Source organism: Podospora bellae-mahoneyi, chromosome 4 (assembly GCF_035222275.1).
Source record: "Podospora bellae-mahoneyi strain CBS 112042 chromosome 4, whole genome shotgun sequence".
NCBI lineage: Eukaryota > Fungi > Ascomycota > Sordariomycetes > Sordariales > Podosporaceae > Podospora > Podospora bellae-mahoneyi.
In genome coordinates, this window is record NC_085883.1 from 2,559,418 (window position 1) to 2,583,058 (window position 23,641).

General features: G+C 52.5%; 7 protein-coding genes and 1 non-coding gene across 8 annotated transcripts; 4 read left to right on the top strand and 4 right to left on the bottom strand.

The window, feature by feature from the left end:
- Positions 1 to 446: 446 nt before the first annotated feature.
- TUB2 (Beta-tubulin 2) lies at positions 447 to 2,913 on the top strand. Its single transcript, XM_062879047.1, has 5 exons — positions 447 to 640; positions 846 to 869; positions 937 to 962; positions 1,033 to 2,044; positions 2,111 to 2,913. The coding sequence occupies exons 4-5, from the start codon at positions 1,169 to 1,171 to the stop codon at positions 2,138 to 2,140; spliced, it is 906 nt and encodes a 301-aa protein (XP_062732472.1). The 5' UTR covers positions 447 to 640; positions 846 to 869; positions 937 to 962; positions 1,033 to 1,168; the 3' UTR covers positions 2,141 to 2,913.
- Positions 2,914 to 3,913: 1,000 nt separating this feature from the next.
- Positions 3,914 to 6,771, bottom strand: QC761_407620 (uncharacterized protein; the record flags this gene model as incomplete). Its single annotated transcript, XM_062879046.1, has 2 exons — positions 6,387 to 6,771; positions 3,914 to 5,404 (listed from the first exon to the last, which is right to left on the bottom strand). Exons 1-2 carry the CDS (start codon positions 6,591 to 6,593, stop codon positions 3,914 to 3,916), a joined length of 1,698 nt encoding a protein of 565 aa, XP_062732473.1. The 5' UTR covers positions 6,594 to 6,771.
- A 375-nt stretch (positions 6,772 to 7,146) lies between these two features.
- On the top strand, positions 7,147 to 7,233 carry QC761_0068450. Its single transcript has one exon. It is a non-coding gene; the product is annotated as a tRNA-Lys (tRNA).
- Positions 7,234 to 7,236: 3 nt separating this feature from the next.
- GUT1 (Glycerol kinase) lies at positions 7,237 to 11,285 on the top strand. The gene is made up of 4 exons (XM_062879045.1): positions 7,237 to 7,885; positions 7,939 to 9,242; positions 9,375 to 10,375; positions 10,435 to 11,285. Exons 2-4 carry the CDS (start codon positions 8,902 to 8,904, stop codon positions 10,863 to 10,865), a joined length of 1,773 nt encoding a protein of 590 aa, XP_062732474.1. The 5' UTR covers positions 7,237 to 7,885; positions 7,939 to 8,901; the 3' UTR covers positions 10,866 to 11,285.
- A 1,732-nt stretch (positions 11,286 to 13,017) lies between these two features.
- Positions 13,018 to 15,066, bottom strand: QC761_407600 (uncharacterized protein; the record flags this gene model as incomplete). Its single annotated transcript, XM_062879044.1, has 1 exon — positions 13,018 to 15,066. The coding sequence occupies one exon, from the start codon at positions 15,064 to 15,066 to the stop codon at positions 13,018 to 13,020; it is 2,049 nt and encodes a 682-aa protein (XP_062732475.1).
- A 1,371-nt stretch (positions 15,067 to 16,437) lies between these two features.
- On the top strand, positions 16,438 to 19,932 carry GPI18 (ER membrane glycoprotein subunit of the GPI transamidase complex-like protein). The gene is made up of 3 exons (XM_062879043.1): positions 16,438 to 17,776; positions 17,910 to 18,519; positions 18,592 to 19,932. The coding sequence occupies exons 1-3, from the start codon at positions 17,368 to 17,370 to the stop codon at positions 18,980 to 18,982; spliced, it is 1,410 nt and encodes a 469-aa protein (XP_062732476.1). The 5' UTR covers positions 16,438 to 17,367; the 3' UTR covers positions 18,983 to 19,932.
- QC761_407585 (uncharacterized protein) lies at positions 19,315 to 20,277 on the bottom strand (the record flags this gene model as incomplete). The annotated part of the gene is made up of 1 exon (XM_062879042.1): positions 19,315 to 20,277. One exon carries the CDS (start codon positions 20,275 to 20,277, stop codon positions 19,315 to 19,317), a length of 963 nt encoding a protein of 320 aa, XP_062732477.1.
- A 1,438-nt stretch (positions 20,278 to 21,715) lies between these two features.
- QC761_407580 (uncharacterized protein) lies at positions 21,716 to 23,558 on the bottom strand. Its single transcript, XM_062879041.1, has 2 exons — positions 22,513 to 23,558; positions 21,716 to 22,463 (listed from the first exon to the last, which is right to left on the bottom strand). The coding sequence occupies exons 1-2, from the start codon at positions 23,159 to 23,161 to the stop codon at positions 22,093 to 22,095; spliced, it is 1,020 nt and encodes a 339-aa protein (XP_062732478.1). The 5' UTR covers positions 23,162 to 23,558; the 3' UTR covers positions 21,716 to 22,092.
- Between the last annotated feature and the right edge of the window lie 83 nt (positions 23,559 to 23,641).

Below are 23,641 nucleotides of genomic sequence, written 5' to 3' on the forward strand. Positions count from 1 at the left end.
CAGGCAGTTTGTTTGATACGGATAATGATGAATAATATTGAGATGGGTGAATAATTATGAGGTCCAATCATTTGCCATGTTGCTCTCGGGCGAAAGAACTGAGTCGTTCCTGGCCGGGACATCTTCCGCTGCTCGACTTGTGATACGGATTATAAAGGCCATATCCATGCATGACGGCGAATTCCTATCCACATAGCCAGCATCTGATATCAATAATAACATATCCCTCAAAACCAGTCTGGTGATGTGTTGTCAAAGGTGTTCTCAGAGGCTTGGTGTGTGAGGTTAGTTTGGGCCAAACGCGACTAGCGCGTCGTGGTTCCCCCTCCCAAATCTGGCGAATGAGAGTAAACAGTGGACCACGCAGGGACCACCCGGCAGCTGGGACTTTCCCCGATTCTTCGTTCCATTGGTGGTGCCTGATCCCCACTTGGCAGCAGTGGCAGCAGCGGTGAACAGTCGTCGCCTTTCATTTCCTTGCCCCCAAAAATCAACAAATCTCTCCTTTCCCCTACCAAAATCTCCACCGGCTGCTTTTCAGACCCGACGTCGCCTGTTGTCCACCTTCGACCTTCTTCACTTTTTTGTCGTCAAAGTCGTAAACCACCATCCCAGTAAAACCGCCAAAATGCGTGAGATTGTAAGTTATCGCCAGCTCCATGCCCGAGAACCCAAAAGACACGTCCCTGTGGCTTTTTTGGTCCCTGACCCAAAACCCCACCCTCGGGATCACGCCGCAGCAGAGCTTCCTGGGACGACCTCAGGTCGACTGAGGGCTGCCATGGCGATGGTGCAGTAAACAATATCATGACGACGATAGCTAACCGTTGTCTTCTCTTCAACAGGTCCATCTTCAGACCGGTCAGTGCGTAAGTAACCGGTCGACTCGAATCCGTCTACCACCACAGCTTGACCGTACTGACACTGCCCTTTCAGGGTAACCAAATTGGTGCCGCCTTCTGGTATGTCAAACCACGCTTGCGACTTGGGAGTCGATAATATTACAAGTGATTGAAACTGACACCTTCTAAGGCAGATTATCTCCGGCGAGCACGGCTTGGACAGCAATGGCGTGTATGTGTTATCGTCGGGCCTCGCATCATTCGAATAACCACTCACCGCTCCCATAGGTACAACGGCACTTCCGAACTCCAGCTCGAGCGCATGAATGTCTACTTCAACGAGGTACATACCAACACGATGCCTTCACCGCTGTCACATCACCATATCATGGCTAACACCTTTGTTCCTTCAGGCTTCCGGCAACAAGTATGTTCCCCGCGCTGTCCTCGTCGATCTCGAGCCCGGCACCATGGACGCTGTCCGTGCCGGTCCCTTCGGCCAGCTCTTCCGCCCCGACAACTTCGTCTTCGGCCAGTCCGGTGCTGGCAACAACTGGGCCAAGGGTCATTACACTGAGGGTGCTGAGCTTGTTGACCAGGTCCTCGACGTTGTCCGTCGTGAGGCCGAAGGCTGCGACTGCCTCCAGGGTTTCCAGATCACCCACTCCCTTGGTGGTGGTACCGGTGCCGGTATGGGTACCCTTTTGATCTCCAAGATCCGCGAGGAGTTCCCCGACCGTATGATGGCCACCTTCTCCGTCGTGCCATCGCCCAAGGTTTCCGACACCGTTGTTGAGCCCTACAACGCCACCCTCTCCGTCCATCAGCTTGTTGAGAACTCCGACGAGACCTTCTGCATTGACAACGAGGCTCTCTACGACATCTGCATGCGCACCCTCAAGCTCCCTAACCCCTCGTATGGTGATCTCAACCACCTCGTCTCCGCCGTCATGTCCGGTGTGACCGTTTCTCTCCGTTTCCCCGGCCAGCTCAACTCTGATCTCCGCAAGTTGGCTGTCAACATGGTTCCTTTCCCTCGTCTCCACTTCTTCATGGTCGGCTTTGCTCCCCTGACCAGCCGTGGCGCCCACTCTTTCCGCGCCGTGTCCGTTCCCGAGTTGACCCAGCAGATGTTCGACCCCAAGAACATGATGGCTGCTTCCGACTTCCGCAACGGTCGTTACCTCACTTGCTCTGCCATCTTGTAAGTTTTACCAGGCTTCATTAATTGACCAGCAAGTTCCAAAGTATACTGACTCTGTTTCTAGCCGTGGCAAGGTCTCTATGAAGGAGGTTGAGGATCAGATGCGCAACGTGCAGAACAAGAACTCGTCTTACTTCGTTGAGTGGATCCCCAACAACGTCCAGACCGCTCTCTGCTCCATCCCTCCCCGTGGCCTCAAGATGTCGTCGACCTTCGTCGGTAACTCTACTGCTATCCAGGAGCTCTTCAAGCGCATTGGCGAGCAGTTCACTGCCATGTTCCGTCGCAAGGCTTTCTTGCATTGGTACACTGGTGAGGGTATGGACGAGATGGAGTTCACTGAGGCTGAGTCCAACATGAACGATCTCGTTTCGGAGTACCAGCAATACCAGGATGCTGGTGTTGATGAGGAGGAGGAGGAGTACGAGGAGGAGGCCCCCGCTGAGGAGGAGTAGAACACCAACGACGTGTCCCCTCTACTACCGGCGGCTGGCCTACAGGATCATGCCGGCGTTGATATTGAGCATCATCCACTAGGCGGCTTGTCGACGGATCGTTTATTGGCTTAAGGATGACTAACCCTGTTTGGAAGCGTTCTTGACGTGTAGCCCTTTTTTGTTGGTGGATAATGGATTATTGATTATATCAGTTGGGCCCGCCGTTGAAAAAGCTGCTTCTGTGACATCTTTCTTTTTGCCCCGTGCCTTCAGTTCTTTATTGCGATGGAGCCGGTGTTTCGTCGGTGGGGGGTTGATCCGGTCAAAATACTAGACATGGAGGCAGGGTCCGTCTGGGATGGCCTCCTTTTATTCAAACATAGTACATTAGAAAATATATGCGCACGCATGGTGGTAATTACCATTGGGGTTTTTTTGCTTGTTTAGCCTGTTGGGTTACTCCTGTGTGATCTTGCTGTGTGATGTTGTTTGTGATTACTGGGGACCTGCTGGGTGTGGTCTCTAACGTGGACATACCTTAGCATGAGGGCTAGGTGTGTGTATATTTTTGAGTCAAGATCTACAGTTATTCATCTGGTGGCCAACGAGATGGGTTCTGACCGCCTCCTTAGGATGTGTGGTACTTGTTTATGGTATCACTTCGGGAATGGGACAGACTTGGAGGTAGGAGAGAGTATGAGCGGCTTTGAGCTTTCTGGCCAGAGGAGGGAGGAGCTTGAAACCGGTAGGGTGTGTGGCTTGGAAAAGGGCGGTTGTTATGGTGTCCGGGGGAAGGGGGTCACTGGAGATCATTGGTTTTGCGGTGAGGTTCAGGTAGGTGTGCAAGATACGGGCCGGCAGTTCACTTGGGTTGATGGCCGCGCTTTTTTGGAGAGGGAGATAGATGCTGGGAGAAAAGCTTGGGGGCTTAAAAGATGGTCAAACTAATTCTCTTTAAAAACACTTCTCAGCTATCTTTCAAAGTCTATTTAGTCGGTACTTTTCAAGGTCTATCAACTGTCTATCAAGGAACGGTTTTTGGATACCATCTTGCGTGAGAGACCCATAATCCTCAACATCCTTCTGTGGTACTATTCAATACATACATATACACCCCCTGTCTAAGAAGATATTTACATGGACATTTTCTTGGCCACCTTTCCATGCCCCCCACCCCCCTTTCCCTTCATAGCCCATCCCAGGCTACCTATGCTATTATTTTCCATCCCGGTACATATCCTCATGTTTTGGTTGTCCACCATGCAATTCGCCCCCCTAATCCCCTTCCCCCTTCAAACTCCAAAGTGATTTGCCTCGCCCCTATGCACAACTGTTTATAAGAAGCCAAAATGCGCGCACCGTTTTCCTTCCTTCCACTATCTCGACCCAGAAACAAAAACTAAACGCCATGAAACCATTTGTCGGACCCGTCAACGAGCCTGGCTTCCATTTACATACGTCCCATTCCCGTTGGCCTGGCCATTCACACCGTTCCCATTCGCCTGACTCTGCGGTGAAACATTCTCATACCCGTGATGTTGGTGCTGGACATCAGTAGGACTATCATGCACCACCATCCCAGTCAACCCATTCATCGTGCTTCCTCTCCTAACCAGAGAAATAGTCGTGTTCATCGTCGCCGTCCTCGTCATAACCGGGCTCCCCGTGCGAGTCCGTCGCAGCCTCGGTACGGCCCTCCCAGTCTTACGCTCCGCCTCACAATTCCCACAAGCGCCCGCACCCCCTGCAATCGCCAACCGTCTAAACAACGGATACAAGTCATGAGCCATGGGCCTTTTAGTAAAATCCGCATCCATCATGGCTCGAATCACAGGCAATATCTCCTTGATCGCAGCCGCCGATTCGGCCTTCTTGGGGTTGCTGTCGATGAGCCGGTCCGCAATCTGGCACAGGTGGAAGAGGTAGGCATCAAGACGTTCGAGGGACTCCGAGTACTTGAACTCACCCAGGTTGTCCGTCCTCAATTGCTGCTCGGCGAAATCAGGCGGTCGCCCCAGCAATGTGGTGGCCATTTCTAGGAACACACATCCAAGGGAAAAGACATCGGACCGCTCGTCTCGCTGGGTTTCGTTGATGGCCTCGGGGTCGGCGTACTTGAGTGTCTTGGGCGTGGGTCCTTCCGAGTGCTGACCGGTCTCAAAGTGCTTTGACAAGCCAAAATCGGTTAATACGGGAAGAAGAAAATCGTCAATGACAATATTTTCGGGCTTGATATCTTTGTGCCGGATTCGAATGTTACTCCTGTGGAGGAATGCCACGGCTTGTGACAAGCATCCGAAATACGTGTGCAGGGCGGCCTCGTGTTCCGGCTCGCGACTGTTGATGATGTGGTTCATGAAGAAGCGGAGGTTGCATTGTGCTGGAGGGTACATGGCGATGCCCAGTATGTGCTTCTTGATTTGTTGATCAACTCTGATAGCTTTGACCTTCGCTCTCTGCTGCCTCCTCACCCCAGTTGAGATGCAGTAATCTTCAAAGCTTGCCACGTAAACGACGATATGGGGGTGTTTGATCGAGGCCATGTTCCTTACTTCCTCCAAGGCCAGCATCCTGACGTGGCTGTCAGGCCCGGGTGGCCGTAAATTATCCTTGCAAGTGATAATCTTCAAGGCAAGTGGCCGCCGGTATGGATATCCTTCAGGGACGTTGACTTTGTATACGACCGTGGTTCCAGATTCTCCAAGCTGCTCGCCGATCTGAATGAACGGATGGGGGGCCCTGATATATTCCTTATTGGCATGGTGGAAGACCTTGTGCTTGCTATCATCAAGCCCTGCTCTTTCCACTGGCCGGATCCAAGCTTCGCCCGTCTCACGGCCGTCCTCGTCCCAGATGAAGTGCTCGTCGTCTCGCCAGTCTAGGAACTCATCAAGCGTAATAGGCTGTGACTGGGTGATAGACTGGCTACTGTTGGCCGAATCGAACGACATGGAAAGTGCCTGTGTGACAGGCTCCGCAACGCAGGACACAACCAGGTCCTGTGTCCGGTGGGTGTCTGTGGAGTGACGAAATGCAGTAGTAGTAGCAGTAGTAGTAGCAGCAGCAGCAGGAGGAGGAGAAAAGATTTGAAATGGGGATGCAATGACAGCCGCGCTCAGTATTTGTGTGAGGGTGCACGAACAGGAGGAGGAGTGGCCGGTTTGGCAAAACTGAACGGTTAGAATTGGTAAAGAAACAGGGAGGACTGGCGAATGAAGTCGAAAAGGCGGGTTGGAGGGAGGCGGACAAGAATTCGCTGGGCAGATTTTGTGTAGTAGTCTGTTCGCTCTCACCGATGTGTGTACAACAGTGGTCAGCTAAACACGCGCTTGGCACTGTTTTGGGAGAGGACACACAGCCTTAGCCAATGTCACCAATCCAATGGACGCCGTGATTCAGCATGCTGCGCAATGCGGCTTGGGTCGTAGGGCCGTCCTGGGGGACCAATGAAAGTGTTGGAGCGTACCTGGGTTGTCCTACAGGGAGTGAGGTGCCGGATGGAAGATGCGTGAGGAAGTCCAGCGCGGTACCGGGTTGGAATCTGACTGTCTTCTCAAAAGGAACGGCCCGGGCGCAGCCTAAGCCTGTCACCCTGTGGCACGCCCCGCAATGCATGCGTGGCAGCGGCAGTTGAAGCTGTTCATGGGTGCCTGATGGTGGGGTCCATCTGACGCCTACCCTGACCGATGTCCTGATGTGGTAGTCGCCATCGATTTGGAAGTTCGGGGTAGTAAACAGTCACACGTGGAAAGTAAATAAGCTCTGTGAATCACACCTTAAACTTTAAACTGAGCCATGCTCCAGAATCGGAGGGGTACTGAGTAGAGTGCACCTTCCTCCGGCCTGGATGACGACGGTGAAAGGGTAGAGGGTTAGGGTGCGAGATAATGTGGTTCGACTTACACGGGCTCTGCTCGCTGCCGAAATACACACCGAGAAGGCAGGTGACCCAAAACTTTGACAGATGACCACGTATATAGTTGGTTTGAAATTTTGCAGCTGTGAACGCTCGTACAATGTCGGAAAGAACGTATATCTTGGCTCTCCCATTCCACTGACCGGAGGCGTTCCACCCCGATTGCCTTGAGATGTTGAAATTTTGAGCATCATGACTCTTGCGGATTCTTTATAGCGAGAAATGACGAGGCTCTTAAACTTTAACCCGAAGTCAGATATCCAAACTAAGTACCTACGCTATACGTGTTGGCCGAGGCTTTTGATCAGTATGGGTGCTGTCTGTGAGCCGGGCAAGTGGTTCCCAGAACTGTTGGTAAATACGAGCAATGAGAAAATATGATGGAATGTGAGCCTGTCAAGAATAGATACGACTATACATTATTTCATTAGCCTCAGACTTTCATGAGATGTGAGAATGTTGTGAAGTCAGTGAAGGGCTCTTGCACACCACACAGTGTTCTCATTGTGGTGGCGTGCAGGGTTCCAGTCTGTCAGATTCGGCTCTGACGAGCTTGCGGTCTGCTCGGTTCTGCTTGAGGTAAGTTTTCCTGAGACACAACTGGTTCATGCCGTCGTAAGGACCTTGGAGGGTTATGCCGCTGGAAAATAAGCGGATTTATGTAAGGATAGTTTGGATGTTTGGGCCTGCAAATATTCCTATAGAAAAATAAAATCTCAGCAGTTGTAGCATCAATTGGAACTAGCCGCCCGGCTAGCTCAATCGGTAGAGCGTGAGACTCTTAAGGAGTACTCCGAAATCTCAAGGTTGTGGGTTCGACCCCCACGTCGGGCTCAATTCCCGTCTTAGACGATTATTTTTGCTAGATTCATCTCTAGCTTCTTTTTTCTTGCTTGTGTGTATTATTTCACAACACAACGCTCGGAGATATCCGTCCAGGGTTGTGTTGGACCATACATATGATCAATCTTTTGCGTCTGACAGGAAGGTTATCCACTCCCGTATGCTCTCTTACACCATAGACACCTTCTTAACGTGGAAACCGGCTCTCTAGTCCGATGACACAAACTCCACAAAAACGTCGACGATCATCTAGCCAGGAGCATCAGGTGACCTTTTCCTGTCTCCTTGTAGAGTTCAGGATCGAGATTCATAAAACACGCGTGGCACACTGCCACACTGCTCCAAGGTTGACATCGAACAAGTGCAGTCATATCGCAGGGAGACTGGCGACTACAATATCTCTTTCATCATAGTTGTTGATCAAACCCGCAAACACGTGGAGTTGGCTTCGACGAAGGCAACCGGGCATTCCGAGAGAAGCAAGAATAGCAGACGGAGTGTGCGAGTCCAAACAAGGAGCCCCGAGTTATCCCCTGGCCTCTCGGATCTTTATCTATTATTTCGCTCTATTTGCTCGGATTTAACTTTCTGGTGGTATGCAGTGGCAGGAAACGCCTGGCGACGGACATGCTCCTGGTGAGCTGTATGTGGGCTGGACACGGCTCCGAAAGTTGCATTTCACTGATGTGCGTCCAGGGTGGAGATTGTGTCCGATATGCAGGCCGGAGGAAAGGAGAGAGCTACTTGGGAAGGTTCGAAACTCGGGCCTTTTCGTATTGGCTCTGCATTGTGCATACCTTCATCAGTGAAAAGATATTTGTGACTTGCGGGGGAGCTATCACCAACTTTCGCTGCCTCTCTCGCTTGCCAGGGCCGACCAGGATCCCCGCGACAACCCCGCAAAGATGTTCCACCAATGGTCTAGCCCTTTGCCGACCCCTGTGTGAGGTGCTCACATGCTTTTGCAAAATGCACAGAGCACACAGAACACACATGGGAAAAAAGTGCGACGACAGTTCCAGGTTGTCCAACGAGGGGAAAAAAAGGGTGAACCGAAACGAACATTGCGCATTGCATTGCGACCGCCCCCGGAACGCCGTTACGGGGACTAAAACTACTACCTACCTGACCAGGTCTACACAACACACGCCCCTAATGTGGCAGCAGCAAATCTCGCGGTCGTGGTCGTGGTCATGGACCAGCCGTCCCAGCTGTATCAGCCATACCAGCCGTAGCTGTAGTAACAACAGCAACAAAGCCAATCGAAGTACTGTTCCCATTGGGGCGCTGTCCGTCTACTACTCCCGCGCTCGGCTTAAACAGAGTTGTGAGAATAGCTAGGGCCAGGCCTTAGATGACGTACCCCTCCTGGTCTGTCAGCCTGCCCGCATTCCGTCCCTCCAACCCCGCGCCGTCTCTCCTTTATCAGTCCCGGCAGAACCACCCCCTACAGTGCCCCGTTCGGTACCGCATTCATATCCTATTCATCCGCCATATCCTGTTATCATCCCCCCTCGACTCAATCCTCTGCAGCAGAAACCCCTTCGACTTTTTCACTCTACTGCCTGGTCGCCCCGGAAGAACAAGACATCAACAACAACAACAACAACAACAACAACAACAACAACAACAACAACAGCAGCAGCAGCAGCACACAGCATGGGCGACCTTGGCGACTTCAACCCCATTCGCTTCGAAGAAGGCGGCATGGTGATAGACATACCCACACTGAACCTCGACTCCCTGAAGAAGCCCGAAGCAACCATCACCCCTCTGTACCCCGACCACATTCCCACCCTCGAGACGCCCAATTTACATCCGCACCATGATAAACACCTGCCGCGGGGCATTGAAAAGACGCCTGAGGAACAGCGGCGCCACTGGTTTGTGGGCAGTATCGACCAGGGAACAACGTCATCTCGGTTCCTAATATTCAACGGAGAAGGCGACCCAGTTGCCAGTCACCAACTCGAGTTCGAGAACCTGTATCCTAAATCCGGGTATGTTGAAGAGCCCGCCACCTGACCCGCATCCCGTTGCTTTGGTCTCCGCTTCCCTGCCTCATCCGCCTCCACCTCCGCATGTGTCGCTCATTGCGGAGACCCCTCTGCTAACACAGTATTGATCTACAGATGGCACGAGCACGAACCGTTGGAGCTTCTCGCCTCCGTGGAGGAATGCATCGATGAGGCGATGCGCAAGTTTGTCGATCTGGGGTACCGAAAATCAGACATTCGGTCTATTGGCATCACCAATCAAAGAGAAACGACAGTAGTATGGGACAACAACACCGGCGAGCCCCTTTATAACGCCATTGTCTGGCCTGATACCAGAACCAAAGATCTGGTGAGGGACCTCAAGTCCCGTGATCAGGCCGACACATTGACAGACCTTTGTGGTCTGCCGCTATCAACATATCCCAGCAGTGTCAAGCTTATGTGGCTTATCGAAAACGTCGAGGCCGTAAAACAAGCCTATGAGGAGGGTCGCCTCGCCTTTGGAACAGTCGACTCATGGCTGATATATAAGCTCAACGGCGGGGCCAAGGCGGCAAAGCCCATCCATGTCACCGATAGCACAAATGCTAGCAGAACCATGTTTATGAATCTGCACACTCTCCAGTACGACGACAATTTGCTCAAGTTCTTTGGTATCGACAGAAGCAAGATCCACCTTCCCAAGATCGTTCCATCATCAGATCCATGTTGCTTTGGAAAAATTGCCAAGGGCGCATTGTCGGGAGTGCAGATTGCCGGGTGCCTGGGAGACCAATCTAGTGCGTTGGTTGGTCAGTGTGGTTTCAGTCCGGGTCAAGCCAAAAACACCTACGGCACCGGTTGCTTCTTACTCTACAACGTTGGTACCAAGCCGGTCATTTCAAAATATGGTCTTTTGGCAACAGTCGCCTACGACTTTGGCGGTGGCCGCAAGCCCGTCTACGCCTTGGAGGGAAGCATAGCCGTCGCCGGATCCGGTGTCAAGTTCCTCATGAACAACTTGGGATTTGTTGACAAGTCAAGCGCCATCACTGAGCTGGCTGAATCAGTCGAGGATAACGGCGGTGTTGTTTTTGTCACCGCTTTCAGTGGTCTTTTTGCCCCCTATTGGATTGATGATGCCAAGGGGACAATTTGTAAGCACACCTCTCTCCCCGCTCTGCATTGCCCCCTAATTGCTAACGTATGCGTCTAGTTGGCATCACGCAACACACCCAAAAAGGTCACATTGCTCGGGCCACACTGGAAGCCACGTGTTTCCAGACGAAGGCCATCTTGGACGCCATGGAAAAGGACTCCAATGCCAAACTCGAGTCTCTTGCGGTTGATGGTGGCCTGTCAAACTCTGACCTCTGCATGCAAACGCAGGCCGATATCACAGGCATCCCGGTTGATCGTCCAGGCATGAGAGAGACGACAGCCTTGGGTGCAGCCATTGCTGCTGGGCTGGCAACAGGTGTCTGGAAGGAGTTGAATGACCTGAAGGATGTGAATCAGGCCGGTAGGAAGGTGTTCAAGCCGAATATGGAGAGGAAACAAGCAGAGAAGCTATTCAAGAAGTGGGAGCAAGCTGTTGAGATGAGCAGGGGGTGGGTTAATGAGGTTGCCGATGGTGAGGAGGAGTGAGTGGAAGATATGATGTTTCGAAAGGTGTTATTGCAGGAGTTGGGGTTCGGAGGTCTCGTTGTTTCTTTCAATTTGGGCGGCATTCTGGGTTGGTGAATCTAAGCGGCACGGCATCATGGTTTGTTTGGGTTTGGGTCGATGTTTTCGACTCGAAATGGAATGGAAAGGGAGAGAAAGGGATATACTGATCACGATCGTGTGGATACCCTTTGGCTTGGTGTGTATTTTTATGCGGTGGGGAGGTGGCTTGTACGTACATAACCTTGCGGGAGTGGTGGGTTTGAAAGGAACTGGGTGTTTGAGAGATAGTTCCAACGAAGAGTACTGCTTCGATAAATCAACTTTGGGGTTCGATGCCTGATGCTTATCAGTGAGAGGGGTTGTCTCCTCCCAGCCGTCAAAACCTTAAGCCTTCCAAGGCCATATGAGCAAACATTTTAAAAGCCACAGCTCCACAACCAAAGACGGGGATGAAGGCGTACTTGGTGAGATTACTGAGCTTGGATAACCACATATAGAAACTTGTCCCAGCACGGATTAACCCAATCGCAGGTGAGAATGGTGTCGTGCACCCTGTGCGATTAAGACTTAGAACCCTTCCCCCGCAAGGAAGACAACAACCACGACGGAAACACGACATACGAGATGGACTTTTGTTGGCAATTGCGCCGCTGCCGATATCACGCATTACAACATGGCATTCCAAATGTTTGGCGACATTTTGAAAGTCCTGCTTGATTATGGGGACGGGATCAAGCTGGACGCGCCGCTTACGCCCCCGGATAGCAGCGAGTCGGAGACGGGCTTTCTACTGGCGTCCGCAGTGGATTTCATAAAGGCATCATGGGATCCTGAAGGGTTCTGTGCGAAGGTGTTGCTGGAGGAGGCGACGGAGAAGAACTGGTCGGGCCGGAAGAAGGGAAGCGATGAGCGATGCATCGGCGAGGGCTGTGGAGAGGCATTGGTCCTGGCATTTGGCCTGGGCCGGTGAAGGCGCTTGCGGAGCACGGAGCCGAGGTACCTGATCACCTCGACGAGGCAGAGCTGGATAAGATTGATAAGATGCTTCGTCGATTTACTGCGTTGGATAGGAAATGAGCAAGGGTCGAAAAGGGGCAGCAGACAAAATAGAAAGAATAAGAGCAGCAGAAAGAAAAGGAGTAGAAGGAAAAGGTGAGTCCCTGGAGGAGGAGAGAGCCTTGACGGGAGGTGTCCAAGATACGAGGTTTTGGGCTCAGGTACGTACTGCCGAGCGGAGCTGGGGCTTTTGGATGGGATACCTACCCACTTCAGCAAGGTGGTGGTCAAGCAGTTATATTTGCCTACTTGATGCCCACTGGCTTTGTGAAGAACGTTTACATGCAGAGGACTTGGTCAAATAGTCAAAAAGTGAGTTGAAAAAGTCTGTCTAAAAAGCTTTCGGGTAGATTTCTCATGTGCCTCTCAGGTATGGTTTATGCCGTGATATTAAAGGAAACAAAACAGGAAGCTACAGTCGGTGTTGCCTGGTCAGATCCTCACAATGTCCGGGCAGGACGGTCTTGATAAGTTCTCTTTGTGCTGTGCTATTTATCATGCGCGGCACTGCATCACAAGTGTCTTTAACCGGCGATTGTGAGGTTTGCCTGGCACTATAGTGGGAAGAGGGCGATCGAGACTATAAAAAGCTCGTATGATTGACAGAGTCGGACATGGTCCTTTTCTTGTTTCAAGTGTCAAGAGTTGTTATTTTGACAGTGGTGTTGCCAAAGCTGACCAGGTCAAGTCTTGGCATTAACCCCCCTTATCCCACCCCTTTATTTGTTTACTTTCTTTCCATTTTTGGTTGTCTTTACAGGGCAACAACACACACGCACAGCAGCACCGGTATCTACAGAACAGTAATGAATAGGTATCCTGAGTCAATTGAATTTTCTACTCAACAGTCTTATACTGTATGGGGGTATCTCACTAATTTCCTTTCCTTCATTTCTATCCCTCCTGCACGAGCCAAAATAAGGTGGGTATTTTGCAGTACACATGCACACACAAGACATACACACTGTCACTCTGACATCCACTCTCAGAACAACACATCACAAGCATGAACCCCAACAGCAACCCCGCCCCCGCCCCCCCTAAACGCCCCCCTTGCCCTCCTCTTCGCAATCCTCTAGCGCGAAGAAGATCCCCCGAGTCTACACATCCACCTCGACAGCCTCTCCCTCAGCCTCTTCTTCTCCTTCCCAGGGGAATCCAACCCCTCCCCCAGGTTCCTTTCCGTCACAGCGCACTTGCTCGCTGTCTTGGAAGAGCCAAACAAACTCCTGCTCCTCTTCACCATCACTCCATGCGTCTCCCTATCTGGTGAGGAGACAACCTTGATGGTGATACTGCTATTCCTATGAACGGTGCTCCCCTCAGCCTTGAGTGAAGGACGGATCGGAGCAATTGGCTGGGGCGCGGAAACTGGTGCTTCGGGGTGGGCTTGGGCCTGGGACAAAACCGCAGTCTTCCTGGCCGCGTTCATCTCTGCTACTTCAGCTACCGTAGCTTCAGAGGTGGAGCTCGCTTGAAGCCGCCTCTGCATGTAAGCCGCGCCTGTGCTTGTCGCTCTGCGGGGGGCTGCTTTGGGGTTGTTGGTGGACATGTTCGATACGGGCGTTGACGAGCGGGAGATAACCGGGGTACTGGTAGGTGTAGCCAATCGCTTGTTGTGGTCCGATTCTTCAATCAGACATTGCGCGGGAAGCGAGTTCCGCTTGGTGATCCCCATGACGAGCTCTGCGCATTCGGATCGCTGCCCGGCGTCAGATGCGTTGGAGGCTCTGCTGCCCCAGGTATTCCTGCGGCTGCGCCCAACACGTGAGGCCGCTGTACATGGCGTGGCCGCTGCGGATTCTGGGCCGCTGTTAGTGGGTGTGTGGGCTGGTGACCAGCCTGAAGAAAGAGCCACCCAGAGAGCTGTCACGGAAATGAGATTCTTGGTCGCTTCATCGATTAGGTGAACTGGTCCCTCGGCCATTTCCTGGGTGAGAGAAACCGGCATCCCAAGACCGGAGTCGCTTTCACCGTCAGTGGAGAAACACAATGATGATTGCTGAGATGGAGAATTTGGAACAGTGCTGCAGGTTACGTTGGAGAGAGAGCGGCCGCGGCCGTGCCGGGGGGGTTGATATCGATTGGATGGGTTCGAAACAGAAGCATAGGAGTCGCGGATGTTTAGAGATGAAGGCGTAAGAGATGCCATGACTGGATGCCTGCGAGTGAGGGGGTTGATCATGCTGAATGTGAAGCGGGTTTGCGGCGCTGTTGTAGACGATGGTGTACTCGGCTCTGTCGGATGCGATGTTGGCGCCGATTTGTGCCTGCGAGCCCATCGGGCTGTGGTGGTGTTGCCATTATCATCGGTGTGCGCAAAGTCCCAAGAGCCATTTGGCAGTGGCCTGGCAACCCACACCGTCCCGTCATCCAACACGATTTCAGCCTCGTCCGAATGGCGCAAGGGGCTATAGACGGCAACGAGTCTCCTTTTCTCGAGCGCGTCGTCGCTGTCACCTTCGGTGCTGTCGCTTTCCACATGATCGTCGTCCCTCCTCACCAAAACAATGTCATCGTAAGCCAATGAATGCTTGACCCCAAATATTCCTGGAAACCTCTTTGCCAACCGGGGAGCTATAACCGGACCGGCGATTCGGCTCGATGGAAACACTTCAAGCACTGGTCTTGACCGTCCATCAGCCGATACCAACTGAAGCTGGAGAAGAAGCCTCGGCAACACCTTGCGCACATATTTGGTCTTGTCGAGGAGCTTCGGGGTGGGATATCCAAGGCCATAAGTGGTGCTCTTGCGCTGGACTCTATGGCGATGTCGCCGTGGTGTGGACCGGGCTGTTAGTGTACTAGCATTCGGATTCGTTACATCACTAAGCTCCGAATCCGATGGTGGTTCTGGCATGGCGGGCGTTTGAGGAGGGGCGTCCTCCTCGGGGTCCTCGCGAAAGCGCACAACGGGTGAAAGGGCGCGGGGGATGTAATCAGACGCCGGACGTTGGCGGATGGGGGCGGAGGCGCCATCCACGTTCACCCGTTGTTTTGGTGGCGCAAAGGCGGAGCGTAATAAGGGGCTTCGTAGGTTGTGGGTGGCGACTGGAGGTGTAGATGGTGAAGGGCGATTCGAATATTCATGGCCATGGAGGCTCGCGCCCGAGTGAAGAAACATTATTATATGTTACTTCCTACACGCATGGAAAAGGATAAAAGACGGCGCAAAGTACAAAAACAGAAAATTAACGTGGAGTTGGGATTGGAAGCTGCAAAGGACCGGCCCTGCGTTAGATGGTGTGGGGTTGGTGGTTTGGAGGCTGTTCCAGCTGTTGTGATCCAACAGCTCCAGCTACCTTGGGGCGGTGCTCGCGATAGCACCTCCACCGGGCGTCGACGTCAGGAGTGGGCAACTCCACTGGTTGAAGTTGCCTCCTCTTCTTGGAGGATCAACCGGTTGTGACGGAGGAGTGACGAGCGGCAAGCCAAGCTGCCGAGGCAAGCGAATCTGCAAGTCACAACAGTAGCCGGCAAGCTACAGCAGCTGCCATCGATCGATCGAGCGGTGCGAGATGTAGCGTGCTGCCCGTCGCTTTTGGTGCCACTGTCGTGTCCGTCTGACAGTATCACAAGTCAATGCCGGCTTCGCAATTGATCTTGAGCCTATGGGTCTGTGGGAGCCTGGTGGTTGAAAGAGAGCGAGCGTAATGCTGTTTGTGGGTTCGGGATGGCGTGGCTGCTGCTTGCTAATAAGTAGCGAAAGAATGTTGAGAATAGAGAAAGCTGGAGAAGGTGTTAAGCAGTTGAGCGGTCAATGGTTCACCTCAGAGGAGGGAGGCCGAATTGATGAACCACGAAGCCGCTGCAAGAGGAGCTGGCGTTGGTTTTAATTAGCTGAACGCCGTCCAACGCCCAGTCGGCGCGGCTGCCAGTGTATTTGGCGCGTGGCCAATAAGGCCGAAGCTAAAGCTGTGGGAGGAGCGGAAAACCTCGTGCTTCCCGGCTCCGTTGTGGGCTCTTTGCAGCTCGTGGGGACCATGAAAATCAGTGGGTGGAGGGGCACAGCGCGGTAGATTCTGGTTGCTGGAACGGGTTTGGGGCAATCAAAAGGTGCCGATGATTTGGGAAGTGTGGAAGGGCCACGGTACCATGCGGCCGGGTCGATTTCAATATTGATTGATGTTGAACAGTCCGGGAGGTGCCGATCTTTAGACTTCAAATACCCTCGACAAAGACTTGATCAACTGCGCGACAATGAGAAAAATAGAAGCATATTTGGGAAGAGGTTGCGAGGCGGTCAGCCTGCTCGACCAAGGGAGACCGGGCAGTACCCAGAGAGGCCGGGTCTCGGTCTAGGGATGAAAGTGGGTTCCTTCGGCGAGGTGCGTTGTTCTCGCAGCATCGGCTGAACCAATGCGTTTTTTTTCTGCTTCCAATCAAACATGTCGATGTTTCTGGGCAGGTAAGACGTTGGAAGAAGCGATCACAAGAAGCTGAGCTTTGGTTCGAGACCAGGAACAAGTTGATGGCAGCGTGGGAAGCAAGGTTACTCCAGGTTACACAGGAGGTTGTTCTGCTGCATTGGCTTGGCAAGTCGGCATGGTGTGGTGACATCTGGAAGCGGGAGTACCTTTCCCTCCCCTGGGGAATGACAACCGAAGCATTAAGGACTTCCTACGAAGTAGAAGTCACCCACACTGCCACAGCCTGTCAAAAGTATTTTGCACTCTATTGACATCCAGCTTTCCCGGCCAGCTCATCATTGTCATCGGATGAACCTGCAAAGTCATTCATCGGGTTCCTGTGCCGAGAATGCTTGGCACGGGCTCGGGAGCCCCACTCCGCCCCGCCCGGGACCCGGAGCTTTCACGACACCGATACCCGTTCGCAGTCTTGTAATGTTGCCGAGATATTGGAGGAAAAGGCCTCGAACACCCATGATCACACGAATCATGATTAATTCAAGATGGATTCTTTGGAATTCCAAGACTATGATATAATTATGATGTTGAGGTGGGAGACACCAACCGCATTTTTGCGATTCTGTTGGAAGGACTGATATCCCAAGGAAGGCCTGACGTGAATTATTGAACCCGAAGAATACGGCCGCAGTCAAGATCCGAACGGCTGACGAATGATCGGCGCTCAGGGTCGCTCATCTTCAACTGGCAAGTTTCGAGAAAAACGTGAAAGCCACCTCACCAAGCCACCCTTTGAACATCAGAGTGGGACCATCAGCCTCACCTTGTTTCAATTGCATGCCCCACATCCAGTGCTGCCAACCGAAACCTGAGTTGCTAAAACGTCCTTCATGAGCCAAAGGCCGGCCGTTACAACAACGAGCAGAAACCGGCACAGCATCTCGCAATCTGCTTTCCTGTGGCGTTGTCTTTGGAGAAATTAAATTTCCGTTTTAGACTTGCATCTTGGGAGCCATGTGGGTTTGGACGTTGAACCCGGCATTCTAGTTCACCCGACCATGACAGCCTCATCCCCCAGCTTCAAGAGCCCCCGTGCTCATGCTCCCACCACCACCACCGCCACCACGCCCAGCACCCGCATCATCAATAGTGCCCAACCATACAGAACGCTGGTGACCGCATTTCTGATATGGAAAGCTGTTTTGTTTGCCATTGCCCTGGGAAGCACCCTCGTGGGCGACGCCTATGACACGTCCGCCGACCTCTTGGTGCACGGTGGCGTGGAAGCGGCAACGACGGGCCAACGACCGGCTCAGCAGCCATTGGGTCTTTCTGGTGGTCTGGTCTCGCGGTTTGCCAGCTGGGATGCCATTTACTTTCTCAGTTCTGCAAAACGAGGATATATATATGAACAGGAATGGGCCTTTGGTGCTGGCCTGCCCATCGTGGTCAGAGGGATTCTTCAAGGTAAGTTGATGGGACACTTGTCAACGGGACCGCAATGCAGAGGCCATAAAGCGTTTGGTGATCTTTGTTGGTTCCATTCATCTATATCTCCATCAATATGGAATGCTGACACATGGTATTCACAATCTGGTAGGTGCAAGACATGTTGGCATCGCTCCCCCAGCAGATGGGGGTGTTCTCCCTGAAGCTGTCATTGGCGTCACTGTCGCCAATACGGCACATTTTCTCTCGGTGATTGTGCTCTTCCGCCTCGGACAGGTTGTGTGGCGGGACCGCACTCTATCTTTGGTTGCGGCTCTGCTGCACATCGTCTCGCCTGCTGGCATGTTTCTCACGGCGCCTTACATGGAAAGCTCCTACGCCTTTCTGGCCTTTACCGGATATCTTCTCTTTGCACTGAGTAGCCAAGCTGAGAGTCGTGCACTTACTCGTGATGTGTATTTGGTGCTCGCAGGGATTTTCTTTGGTCTGGCCACAGCCTTCCGAAGCAACGGCATTCTGAATGGTATCCCATTTGCCTGGGAAGTTCTGCGGCACCTCCCGAATCTGCCGCATAAGCCTTTCGACACCATCCGCCGCCTTGTCGCGTTGGGCATCGGGGGTATCTGCGTAGCTCTAGGGTCCATAATCCCTCAGGCCATCGCTTATGGGCAGTTTTGCTCCGGTGATTCCGGGGTAGATCCTCGGCCATGGTGTGAGGCTTACTTACCGAGCATCTTCACCTTTGTCCAGGAGCACTATTGGTAAGTTTTCTTGCCTCCCGGTATTTTCCGCCAACATCACCTGCTTACTCAAATTTTTCCTTTGACGTTCAGGAATGTCGGCTTCCTCCGCTACTGGACGATTTCTAATCTCCCATTATTTTTGCTCGCCACCCCGATGCTGGCGATCCTAGTTCGATCGGGAGTGGAGCAACCCACATCGGCTCGGCAGCCTGTGATTGCCGCCAAACCCGTCGAGTCGGCCCAACTGACGTCGCTTGTTCAGTCTGCAGCGGCGGCTCAAGTGGTGCTTGCTGTGCTTGCTATTGCCATGTACCATGTGCAGATTATCACGAGGATATCGTCTGGGTATCCGCTGTGGTATTGGTGGGTGGCCGGGAGCTTGATTCGGGGCGAGAAGGTGGGTGGATATATTGTCAAGTTTATGGTTTTGTATGCCTTGATTCAGGGGGTGTTGTTTACTTCGTTTTTGCCCCCTGCATGAGCGTGCTGTGTGTGGGGAGTTATCAGTATTATATTATGTATCTATCTAGTTGGTATATACCGTCCATATCCAGTCTCGTATCCCGTTGTGTTTGATCCTACGTCTATATATTTGCGTTTCGTTCGAAAGCATTATCCTGTTGCCGTTGTTGTCGTACCCGGCCAGTTCTAAGCCTGGATTTCGTTTATTCCTTCATTATTTCCATCTCTTCTGTTCACATGTCCTTTAAGCTGGATGCGTTTCCTCTCTTCCCTCATTACTTCCATCTCTTGTTTATCGTACCCAATAGTCCCATGTATTCACATATCCCAATATCCAAATTATCAACCCATTCATTGCTCTCCGCCCTCCTCCTCCTCATTATCGCCCTCCCCCATAACCAACCCAGCCCTAACAAGCCAAACCCCGGCCATGACCGGCGTAGTCACCAACCCCAACACTCCTCCCAAAACAAGCTTAAACACCTGCGGCGTCCAAGTAGCATCATACTCCCAGTCCCCCTTTCCGTTTGCCTTCCCGGCAGCAATCAACAACCCCACCGTCGGCCCCCAAAAGATCAAAAAACTGACCACCGCCACAAGCATGCTCCTCGCCGCCTGGCCCAAGAGGAACTCTCCCCATCCAAGAATTCCGGCCCCCGATGATGGGTAAGGCGACACAGAGACGACAACCTCTTCCGGACGGCCCCTACCCCCCTTCTCATCACCCCCAGATGACACCACCGGCACCGTCGCCGGTAACGAGCAAAGCCACCTAACCAATCTGTTGTAATTGAGCAGAGAAGAAGAGCTGAACATTCCTATGGGAGGTACACCCCCGGTCTTGAGGTCACGGTTCACGAGGAACAGCTCAATGAGCCAGGTGACGAGACATTGGAGGATGATGGTTACCGCCGCGTCGCCCGCCAGCGTCGAGGGGAAGGACCATAGCGTGATCTTGTCTGGGGGCTGGGGGGTTCCGTCTGGGTTGGTGCCAGGGCTGGTGGTGTACTGAGGGGCGGTGTACATTGCGTAGGCGATTGCAAAGTTGATGCCGCCTGATAGGATCAGGGCGCCGAGGCCGTCGAGGAGGAAGAGGTAGATGAACTGGGGGGTTGTGAGCTTGTTTGTTGGGGGGAGGGGAAGGGCAGGAGGGGAGAGGGTGATGGTTGTGCTTGGTGGGAGGCTGGCGTTATCGGGAGGGGAGATGGGGCGGATGGCAGTTTCAATGTCGGGTTTGGGGGGGGTGATGTTGGATGTTGGTAGTGGTGGTGGTGGTGGTGGTGAGCTGCGGGAGAAGGGGTTCGGAAGTGTCATTGTGATTGTTGGTGATGAAAAGAGTTCGTCAAAGTCGCGATGGTGAGTGAGCTTGAGGGGGAAAACTGAAAGATAAAAACAAGATCTAGATCATATCACTAAAATTTTAAATCGTGAAAGATACTTGAAGACGGTTGTCTACCAGACAACTGAAAAGCGAGGAATGAAGAGCGGTGTGTGTCCCAAAATCTCCGTCATGCGACGATGTGAGACCCGTGAACAGGTCGACTGAGTGATGCCAAATGACAAACGCGTCTTTCTTTCTCTCCCATCCACGAAACCAAACCCATCCCTTTCTCGATCGAAATTTCCCCCAGCCACTAGGGGCCTAGGCCACCCAATGCCCAACCCTACAACATAAAACCTGCCTGAGATGAATGCGCCGTTTGAGCAGTTTGAATGGTTGAGCCGTTGCGCATTCGTTGGCGACGCTACGCCAAGGTTGGGCGGTGGGGCGTTGCTGATCAGGGTCCAGTTCATGCGCTCGGTGGCCGATTGGTTGGAATGAAGACAAGCGATCCACATTGCTGTTTATTTTGGGGATAGCGCCAGGGGTCTTGGACGTGCCGTTTCTTGGCCATCTCGAGGGTTGTCATGAATATCGTTCTGAAGAGAGTTATGTTAGACCACACAGGCAAAACCAGATGATGCGAGGATATAGAAAGTACATCTTGGAGCTCATCCAACTCACACGCTGCATCCTCCAAGGGAGGTATAAATATGGACTGTAGCAGCTAACAATGATAAGAGATCATATCACCTTCTCGAAAAGTCTTGCGTGGCAGAAACATGCAGATATCCTTGAGAGTTTGGGGTAGCATACTCATGTGTCAGCAGAGGACTGACGATGGGTTTGATTTTTATTAAATTTAAAAGTAATAAATTACCCAAGTAAGTTACTATCAAAGAAATTAAACTGTAAAATAGATAGTAGATGTGGAGGGCAAAACAATAGGGTAAACAGCAACAATGAAGGTGAAAAAATAACTCAAACAAGCAATTGTGGAAAGACAGGCATCGGCTAGTAACAACATCAATGTAGGAAAGAGCCAGCGGTCGTGCCTGCCAATCATGCCATATGCGACCTCGCTCCTTCCCTCCCTTCATAACCCAGGTTTTCGCGCACCCTGATATCTGAGAGCAAAGGAGTGGGTGGGCAGGCAGTATGGCCTATCAGTCAACCGCGACGCAATGTGGATTCCTTTACACCTGCTGCCCGGTCGCTTTGCTCTCTCGGAAACCCACCCCCCATCCCAGTGATTCCTGAGGCTGTAATGCCGCAGGTTGAGGGTTCGATTCCTTTTTGGGGCGGCCGTCTTTTTGCCCCTGACTTGAGAGAAGCTTGCTGTGAGGTTACTTCCTCTACTGTAAGCCCGCAACCATCACCCATCCTTCCTCAACTGCTTGCCCGTTCTTTCCTGGTCATTAGAGGTTGCAACCCCTTGCAGAATAGGTGCGACCGCACCATGCCTTTCCACTGCCGTTTCCGTAGGCTGTCGGTCAGGCGAAACACTGCTTGCTGCGGAGGCATATGATGTTTGCGTAACAGCAGCTACTTTGCCATATCGTGTTCCTTCCTCTTTCTGGCGACGACTACAAACCCCCCTCGGGAACAAATTCTCTCCTATCTCTTCTCTTTAATAAATTCGTAGGTGATAGAGTCGTCAAAGTCCCTTGCCGTTCTGTCACAACATGATGACATGATATGTATCGAGCTTGCTTTGCCTTTCAACGATACAGAAGCGTTTAAACCAGCACCCTCCAACTCGGAAACATTTTTTTAACCAGGTCCAGCAACACGTCTTTACGACTTTTTCACATTCCATAATTCCCATCAAACCAGCCCTGCCCCTTATAATCCCCCCCCAGCACCGTCTCGATTGCCACCGGACCCCCCAACCTCCTCGCAAAGCTCGCCCTCATCCCGCCCGCCCCCGGGCCCGAGTTGGCATACTCCCCAAAGTAAACGTTCGACGTCCTCTCATCCCCCGCATTCCAAATCCTCCATCCCGCCCCATTGACAACACCACTCATGGCCGTATTCTGAAACACAACCCTGGCGTACTCCCTCCACGGCCTACCCAGGTAAAACGCCCCGTTGTTCACGCTCTGCCCTGACTTGGCTGCGATGTTGCAGTTGTTGAAGACATAGAAGTTTGGCGAGGCGGAGTTTGATCTCCCAGACGCTACCCCCGATGTCAGCCCTGTTCAAGGGAGGTGAGGGAGGGGACTTACCAGTAATATATCCTACCGAAGACGACAGCACTCTAATATCGCACCTCTCAAACCAAGCCGGGCTTTCCTGTCCAAAAATAAAATCCGTCACCCCGACGATCTCGCAGCGGGAATAGTACTGCTTCCCCCGGTTGGCGAGAACGGTGTCTTGATACCCCTGGAAGGAGCAGCCGTAGTAGCCGCTGTCGGCGTACGCGGACAGGGCTACGGCTTGCGACCCCTTGCCGTAGGAGTTTACGATGTTGAGGTTGTAGATCTTGACGTTGTTGGCTTTTACACGGACGGTGCCCGTCTCGTCGTTGGAGGCGCCGGTGTTGGCTTGGGATTTGGACTGGGTTATTGTTACGGAGTTTGAGGTGTAGGAGGCTGAGTTGGTGGTTGAGCCGTAGATGGAGATGGCGGATTTAACGGCGGCGGGGATGAGGACTTGTTCTTGGTAGGTGCCAGGGTAGAGGAAGATGCAGACGGGGGAGGTGGAGGTTGTGGAGAGGGAGGTGATGGCGGAGGAGAGGGTTGAGAATTGGGCCGAGTGGGCTGAGGGGGTCTTGGATACGCGGATGCAGGAGGAGGATGGGGGGGTGGTGCGAGATTGGGCTGCCGTTGAGGGGATCAGCCCGAGAAGGGGGAGGAGGAGGAGGAGGAGGTGCATTTTGGCGGTTGGGTAAGGTGGGAAAGGGGAGGTGGTGAAGAGGAGGGGGATTTGCACGGGAGGGTTTATGGGGTGGTATTATAGAGACACAAGCCGGTACTCCGTAGATCACATGCGAGATAGATCTTGTGAAGGCGCGGAAAATCTTGAATCTTACCTATCTTGGCGGATGGGCCATCAAATGCTACCGCTGCCGAACAACTTGCTGGAGAATTGCATGCGGAAGATGGGTGAAGGGAGGTCGTCGAGTCGGAGAAATGCCGAATTGGGAAGATTCGGGGGAGGTGATTGGTGGACATTTACAATCCCCCATCTAGTCGCATCATAGGGCTGTTCCACTTTGTTCCGTGTACTCTTCTGCTCTTTTTTGTTGTTTTCTCTTAGTTACTTTCACTCTTAATTTTGAAGGATCTGTCTGTTGAGCGTGACTTTTGTCAAATCAACCAAGGAATGCCCCTCTTTGCTAACATCTATCCGAAG

Bases quoted from the DNA above. Each gene is read 5' to 3' on its own strand.
- GUT1 (XM_062879045.1), top strand. From the start codon at position 8,902: ATGGGCGACCTTGGCGACTTCAACCCCATTCGCTTCGAAGAAGGCGGC. The intron at 9,243-9,374 runs GTATGTTGAAGA...ATTGATCTACAG, and splicing joins AACCTGTATCCTAAATCCGG to ATGGCACGAGCACGAACCGT. The intron at 10,376-10,434 runs GTAAGCACACCT...GTATGCGTCTAG, and splicing joins TGATGCCAAGGGGACAATTT to TTGGCATCACGCAACACACC.
- TUB2 (XM_062879047.1), top strand. From the start codon at position 1,169: ATGTCTACTTCAACGAGGTACATACCAACACGATGCCTTCACCGCTGT. The intron at 2,045-2,110 runs TTGTAAGTTTTA...CTCTGTTTCTAG, and splicing joins ACCTCACTTGCTCTGCCATC to CCGTGGCAAGGTCTCTATGA.
- GPI18 (XM_062879043.1), top strand. From the start codon at position 17,368: ATGACAGCCTCATCCCCCAGCTTCAAGAGCCCCCGTGCTCATGCTCCC. The intron at 17,777-17,909 runs GTAAGTTGATGG...ACAATCTGGTAG, and splicing joins GGTCAGAGGGATTCTTCAAG to GTGCAAGACATGTTGGCATC. The intron at 18,520-18,591 runs GTAAGTTTTCTT...TTTGACGTTCAG, and splicing joins TTTGTCCAGGAGCACTATTG to GAATGTCGGCTTCCTCCGCT.
- QC761_407580 (XM_062879041.1), bottom strand. From the start codon at position 23,161: ATGCACCTCCTCCTCCTCCTCCTCCCCCTTCTCGGGCTGATCCCCTCA. The intron at 22,464-22,512 runs GTAAGTCCCCTC...CATCGGGGGTAG, and splicing joins TTCGGTAGGATATATTACTG to CGTCTGGGAGATCAAACTCC.